Source organism: Phaethon lepturus, unplaced genomic scaffold (genome assembly GCF_000687285.1).
Source record: "Phaethon lepturus isolate BGI_N335 unplaced genomic scaffold, ASM68728v1 scaffold54530, whole genome shotgun sequence".
Lineage (NCBI taxonomy): Eukaryota > Metazoa > Chordata > Aves > Phaethontiformes > Phaethontidae > Phaethon > Phaethon lepturus.
In genome coordinates this window covers 1,094-7,900 of record NW_010512249.1, presented here as the reverse complement: position 1 = coordinate 7,900, position 6,807 = coordinate 1,094, and the positions used below count along the sequence as shown (strand labels likewise).

Below are 6,807 nucleotides of genomic sequence, written 5' to 3'. Positions count from 1 at the left end.
TAGGGAAAGGATAAATAAATATAAACCATTTATAGTTATAATAAAATAAATATAAAAACCTTTCGAGTTTTTATACCTGGAAATCTGTGAGTGTTCAACATGAGCTGAGACTACTCATAGAATTGATGGGTATTTCCCTGCTTTCAGGTATGTATCAGAAGTTTCATTCGAACATGGTGAGAGAGTTTCAGTTATGGAGTTAGAGGTTACATGCCCAAACAAAACTTGATCTTAAGTCTATTTCTGTTCCATCTTTTGGTTGATAATGTGAGTCTCTCTAGGTGCAGCTTAGTCTGTCATTGTCCTATCTAAAACTGAGTTGCAGGAGCACCAAGCAAAAGCATTATCTTCTGGTTCACTTCCTGTGGGAGGAAGGGGGGGACACACACACAAAACCAACTAGGTGTGGACATTCCAGACTTCCTTTCTAAAAGAGGAAGAAGACTTCATAGGAACTAGCTCTGTTTCTTTATTGCTTGTCTCCTCACACCAACCCCCTACCATTCTGTGAAGAGGATTGAATTTGAGGTGGCGGTGGCTTGACATGCTGGAAGGAGGCCTGGAATACAGAAACCTGATGCTATGAGCTATAGCTCCCAAAGCATTTCATCGTTAGCTGCTTTCACCAAACACGTAGCAAACTAATCCTTTGTCAGTTACAGCCTTTAAGAATGCAAATGGTTCATTTGTCAGAACTCTCTGCTCTGGTTTTCCTGCCAAGCTTAGAGTTTCCTCAGTTACAGCTTGCAGCATCAGGAGTCACATCTGCTTTTTGCTAGAGACTATAGCCTGTTACTAGATGGAAGGCCCTGGATGTGGGACCTAAAACTGGTCCTGCACAGCTAACTCTGTAGGGCACGTGAAGAAACAGTAAATACTGCCTTTATGGGAGGGAGAGGCATGTGTCTCTTAGCTGTTGTGAAGATGCTTTTGTCAACAAGTCTAAATTGACTGCTACTGTGACTGAAAGACTGTAGTCTACAGACAATACTGTGAAGAGTGGTTATGGTGTTAAATGATCTTGCTGTAGCATGTTGTTGACATCTTTGCTGCATGGTAAGAGACTTCTACAGAATACTTGCACAAAAAGGTTCTAGTAAATGAATAATGTTCCTTGGTATGGTTTCTGTTCTGTAAGTAACCTTGTTTGCCTTTGGGTGGAGAGGGGGGCAGGAATTCTAGCCAAATGGAAGACTGCTGCTCTGCTGAGGAAAAAGTTGTTCAGGGACAGGGCTTGTCTTACCTTCCAGATCAAATTTCTAGAACACCTTTCTTCTAGTATGTACAAGCCATGCACATGTAAATAATTAGACCAAAATGGATAAACTCTTGTAACTTCTGTGGAGAAGTCTTCTCGTTTAGCTGGTGCTGCCTTGGCTCTCGGATTTTTGTAGAGTTGATGGGCTCATCAGATCAAACTGACCTCAAGTTCTGCGGTAGTTCCCTGGAGTTGTAACTGAAGGCATGCGAGAAACCAGACCGGTTATCCTGACTATTCAGTTATGTACCCAGTTAGATAGCCATTGGAAACTTCTTAGCTTGTACAGGCATTCAGATAGAGAAGAATTGAAGGACAGCCTATATTTTAAAAGTTTATAGTGCCCTGCTGGGTTTGGCTTAAGCGCTAGTGCTTCTAGACTTCGATGGATAGCTGCTTTTTACTTACTCTGAGCATCCTCTGCTTATTAAACGAGCTACAAATCTTTCTTGTCCAGTTGCTATATGTTGAAGTGCTTTAGTTGAGCATCTTATTTCTGGCAGGACTGCTATATTGTCGCCTAGCAAAGATTCACAAATGATACAGGTGAACTGCTGCTGTCAGATCCAATGCTGGCATGTCACAAAATAGAGAAAATCACTTTAATAGCATTAGGAAAAACTTCAGTAAGATCATGAGCTGAGTGGTAAGTCCTCACAGGGCTCCTATCAATGTGAAGACCGCTCTATAGAAGCATACTCTGTGTTAATACATACTGGGTGGGGGGAAGCGCTGATAAAGAGCTAGGGATTTTTTTTTCTGCACCCTTTCCAAAGTTTTTAAACTTTTCCTGTAATTTCAATCTGCTTTGCTTTTCCTTTTCTTTGTGGTTAGGAGGGGCTAATAGAAACTTTGACAAAAATGATCTGTTTGGCATTTCTCTTCTGTCACTAGAATGATGGCAGGGATACTAGGAAAAAAAAAGCTTGATTGCTTTGTCCCCTGAGTTGTATGTGGGCCCGTCTTTTGTTGTTAACCATTCTGAAAATGCTCTCAAGTTCTGGTGGCAATTCATGGCTGTAGAAACACTATGTACTGAATGATTGTGTCTCGCTGCTCTTCATAAAGATACAAAACTTGTAAACTGCTGGGTTCCAGATCCGCTTTACTTAAGCTCTCATCTTCTCTTGTCCCCAGGTCTGCAGAAACGTTCAGTGGAGAAGTGTCATTCAATCAGGCACTTTGAAAACTCTTTCGTTGTTGAAACAAAGATCTGTCAGCAGTGAAAGGTCTTGGATGGGAGGTGACTAGTTCACACCTTCATTGAGAAGTCTGAGCATTAGACGTCGACTTCTTAAATTAAAATGTGCAGTGATAATCAAAAGCCTTATGCATTTTCTGTGTATTGCTTGTATTTCAAAAGACAAAGTCACCATTTCAGCTTTCTTTGATCCTTGTTATAACTCTTTAGTTGTCTCATGTAAAACTTAAATTTGAGTAAGGTTTTTTTAGAAGGTTAATATCAGTTTATCTGTTGAATGTGTTTGGTTTAGTGTAATCTGGGAATGGCAGAAATATATATATATATAAAAAATGTTAACCAGTTGCTTGGCTGGAGCAAATTCTGTTCACCTTAACTTTCACAGAATGATTAATATTATTAATCTGTGGTTTGCACATCACGTGTAGTTCTGTAGAATAGCTCTGCATTCCATATCCTGGCTAAAAAACCTTCTGATGCTCATCATTAAAGGTTTATTTTGATTACCATGTGTGAAGCATGTAAAATCCAACCTCAGTGATCATAAACCTCTAACACTACCCTCTTTCATTTTGTGCAATTACTGTATTGAATTCGTATGTATATTTGGAACCTTCCCTGAGCTTACGTTTAATTCTTCTACCTTTGTTTGGTTTTGTGGTATTTAGTTGTTAGGTTCAGATAGAGTTGTTCTTAAAGCTTGTCAGTATTTTTGGTTATGAATTGGTTTATGCTGTAACTTCATATTTCAAGAATCTGTTCTGGTATAGCTCACTTGTGAATGTGACTGTAGTTGTAAACTTAAACTACTCTGGCTTATATAAACTTTTTAGATCAACTTTTTATGAGCAAGTAGCATTACTACTGCAGTTAGAGCATTATTCCTCTTTTTGAAAGCTGCAGTATAAAGATAATGAAGAGTTAGTGTTCTGCAGTTGATGAACTCGAGAGTTTTATTAAGGGACTTTATATTGGCATAAATTCTGCAACCCTATAATAAATGTTTCTCTAAAACTTCGGCGTTTGTGTGACTTCCTGGCGCTCAGAGGCAAGAGTGCAGTGCACTGGTGTGTGGCCCACGTGGAGGAAGTGATGGCTATGGGCCTGGGGCAGCATGCAGTGCTCTTCTCTCTTACCCTGCTTACCCTCGCCTCTTTTTCAGCTTGTGAAGCTGAATTTCCTCTTCCTGTTGCTGTGGAAATGCTTTGTGGTGCAAAACGAACTTGGGGAACAGAGGGAAGAAGACGACATCTTGCTTCAAACTTGATGCCCCAGCAGGCAATTCTCAGTGACGTTTGGTGCTGTAAACTGAATCCATTGAGCGCAGTTCCTGGCGTGCAGGCAGTAACTGTCGGTTGTGGCATAGCGAAGGAAGGATGCATTCAGTATTCAAATGGGTGAATTACAGGTGTTGGTGAGGCTGGTGATTAAAGGTATGCTTGTTTTAGTATATTTATGGCAGTGTTAATGAGAAGCCTTTTTTAGCCTATCATAATAGGCCAAGACAGTAGAAGGTTCATCAACAGCTTATTGTACCACGTTTCAGCATTTACCCGTGAGCTTTGCTGGGCTTTAAGGTCAGAGCTGTGAGAGCACTGCGGTAAAATTTCTGTGACTGGTTGCTCAGAGAGCTAACGTGTGTACTGAACCCTTCTAGCTTTCCTAGTAACTTTGGATTACACAGCTGGAAGTAAAACAGTAAGCAGGCTTTCTGCACTAGGAGCTAGGGAGTGAGAAGTGACTATAGGAGTAGCTGCTCTGGGTCATTGTTTATGAAACTGCAGAGGAAAGGAGTGGAGCTCAGCCTGGGCAGTAGGTTCTGCTGCCTTGTCGTGGAAAATAACACAGGCTCTGCTCCTGAGGTATGTGGTGATGCAATGGTGAGAACATGCCCCAAAACCATAGCTTTGGTCTCCTTGGCTCTAAAATAGTAAGTGTAGGAGAGTATTTCATTATGTACTTATGTTACTGAGATAGAATGCTGTAGAAAGCTCTCATTGTCACCGACAGTCAGGTATGCTTTATTGAAATGGGTATGTGTTACTGGGGGAAGTAGCTGCACTGACAAGTTTCTGCTACAGACGTGCTATGTGCTTGAGCAAGTTACTGTTGTTGTGATTGCCTCCTCCGGATTATCTGAGAGGATAACGAGGGTGGGTTGGCTGTCTCATGTGTTTTGGTAGCCTTGAGTGGAAGGGTTTGGAAATGTGTTAGTTGCAGAGAGCAAGAAGCATCTGCTTGCAGCACTGAGGTTTCTCTTTGTTGAAAACAAAAAAATGGAAATTCTTCCCTTCCAGCTTTGAGCGACTGTGTAGCGGATGGCTCTCGCTAGACAAGCCATTAACCTGCTGGCTTAAGATACCTAACAGGAATGCTAGGCGTGCTTCCAGATAGGCCGCAACAGTTTCTCTCACCTTTGTCTGGTAAAGATTTTAAAAGAAATTAAATCAGTTCCTTAAGAGCTTATTAGATGTTCTAGGCAATAAGCCAGCACATGCAAAGGAACAGATTGTTCTTACCCGCTTGGTGCTCTTGCGCTGAGAAAGCAGCTGAAGTTTCGGTCATGTGTGCAGTGTGCTTAGGCTTATTATCTGGCCCTAATCATTTTATGCTGGGGGCAGGCGTTCAGATCAAAGGACTGCAGTTTCAAGGCCGCTTCTATAAAAACAGCCAGTATTCCTGGGGTCTTCTAGTGCAGTCTCTCAGTTTGAGTATCTCCTGTGTTCAGCTGGTCTGTAGGAAGCAGGAGAGGGGATGTGAGCCAGACGAGCCCTCTGCACCAGTAGATGGCACAGTCAGCAAGCGCTTGGGCGTAAAGTGTATGTAACTGATAAGAACTTGCCGCATTTATTCGAACATACCAGTTTTCAAGTATTTTGCCAAAATTAAACCTACGAATGGTTTGATGAAAGCTTCCTCTAGGTGGTATTTAGTGATGTTGCTTAGTTTTTATCTATAATAAACAACACTTTCATAATACAACTCTAAACTGTGTAAAACCCTATTAAATATCTGAGTAAGACTGTGGGTGTGGTAACTGAAGGGATAACATTACCAAGATGCAAATGCAAACTTACTTACCGTAGTAGCTTCTGTTTACAAGTGTGTTTACTGAAAAAAGCAACCAGTGTGCACAGGACAGTTGGCAATATCTGTGCACTTGCTTATTGACAAGTTATCCTCATGCTAGCTTGCATGTTATTTTTCTGACACAGTATATTTAGATGTAAGTTTTTAATACCTTTATGACTGTTGAGCTGACAGTGCAGTGCTTTGGATGATTCCTCTTCCAACATGACAGGTGAGGTCTATTTCAAGTTGAAGTACTCTAATCAAAGAGAACTTGCAGTTAAGAATGAACTTGAATTTGTTACTTGGAGGAGATGCTGTTGACCTTTGCAGAAGCCTGATAGCTTTCTATCTGAGTGTGACTGGTAAGGTAGCGCTGCTCGTGGTGTGTGTGACAGACACTTTCTGCAGAGTTTCCTCCAGCCTGACTTTATACAAATCCATAGGAATTAAACTGTTGTTTGCATATGTAAATACCTTGAGGTGAACATCTAGGGAAGAAAAAACAGGGACAGCGTGGAGACCTTTGCAAGCCATACCAGGGCCTCAACCTGGAATGAAATAGAGCTTTAGCACCTCAGGCTTGATAAACTGGTTGTCTAAGGGTGATAGGTTTTTCACAGTAAGTTCAACTCTATACTATGGACTGTTGCGGCTCAGCCATGCTTAGTGTGGTAGTGAAAAACTCTCACCTCGCACCCACAGCAAACGTCACCGTGTATATGCAGATGCCCGGGGGATGAAGGGCCTGCTAGGACTTCAGCAAGACTGAGCTGGCTTCTGTGGGCTTTCATTAGTTCTTGGCATCACAGAGACAACTACCAAAATACTCAGACATGCTCAGCAGAGTTCATGGTGAATGACAGCAGAAATATTAGGGCGCTGAGATCAGCTCTGAATTTCCCTGAGAAAAATTCTGGTTTACTACTTTTAAATCCTCATCCTCTGTCAGGGATTTGTTCTTCTCCCCCACTGCTTCAGCTCTGCTTGCAGCAGGGTGGGCTGAATTGGACAGTCCCCTTGCTAATGATCAAGCAGCTGCCAGCTTTAGGGTTTGTAGGTGGATCCTTTTGTTTCTTGGTCTTCTATGAAGTACTTGGGAAGGCTAGAAAGAAAGAAAATGTTATGGTGTTTAGAAACAGGTTCCTCTACCCTACCCCATGCTCAGTCTGTTGCATTTCATCTTGCATTCTCTTAACGTGCCCCAAACTAAAAGCCTAGGAAAGAAGAGAACATTTGTAGGGCCAGATAAATGCAGTACAGTCCACAAAGCCTCCAC

The 6,807-nt window shown here is 41.8% G+C and overlaps 1 protein-coding gene across 1 annotated transcript in view; it reads left to right on the top strand.

Moving 5' to 3' along the window:
• The window catches only part of ITM2A (integral membrane protein 2A), a gene marked incomplete at its 5' end in the record, with an annotated part of 7,418 nt that extends 3,945 nt beyond the window's left edge, over positions 1-3,473 (top strand). The window contains one exon of the mRNA XM_010286099.1: positions 2,395-3,473. Within this exon, the coding sequence (XP_010284401.1) occupies positions 2,395-2,484 (90 nt within the window). The remainder of the gene's footprint in view (positions 1-2,394) is intronic.
• Positions 3,474-6,807: the final 3,334 nt, after the last annotated feature.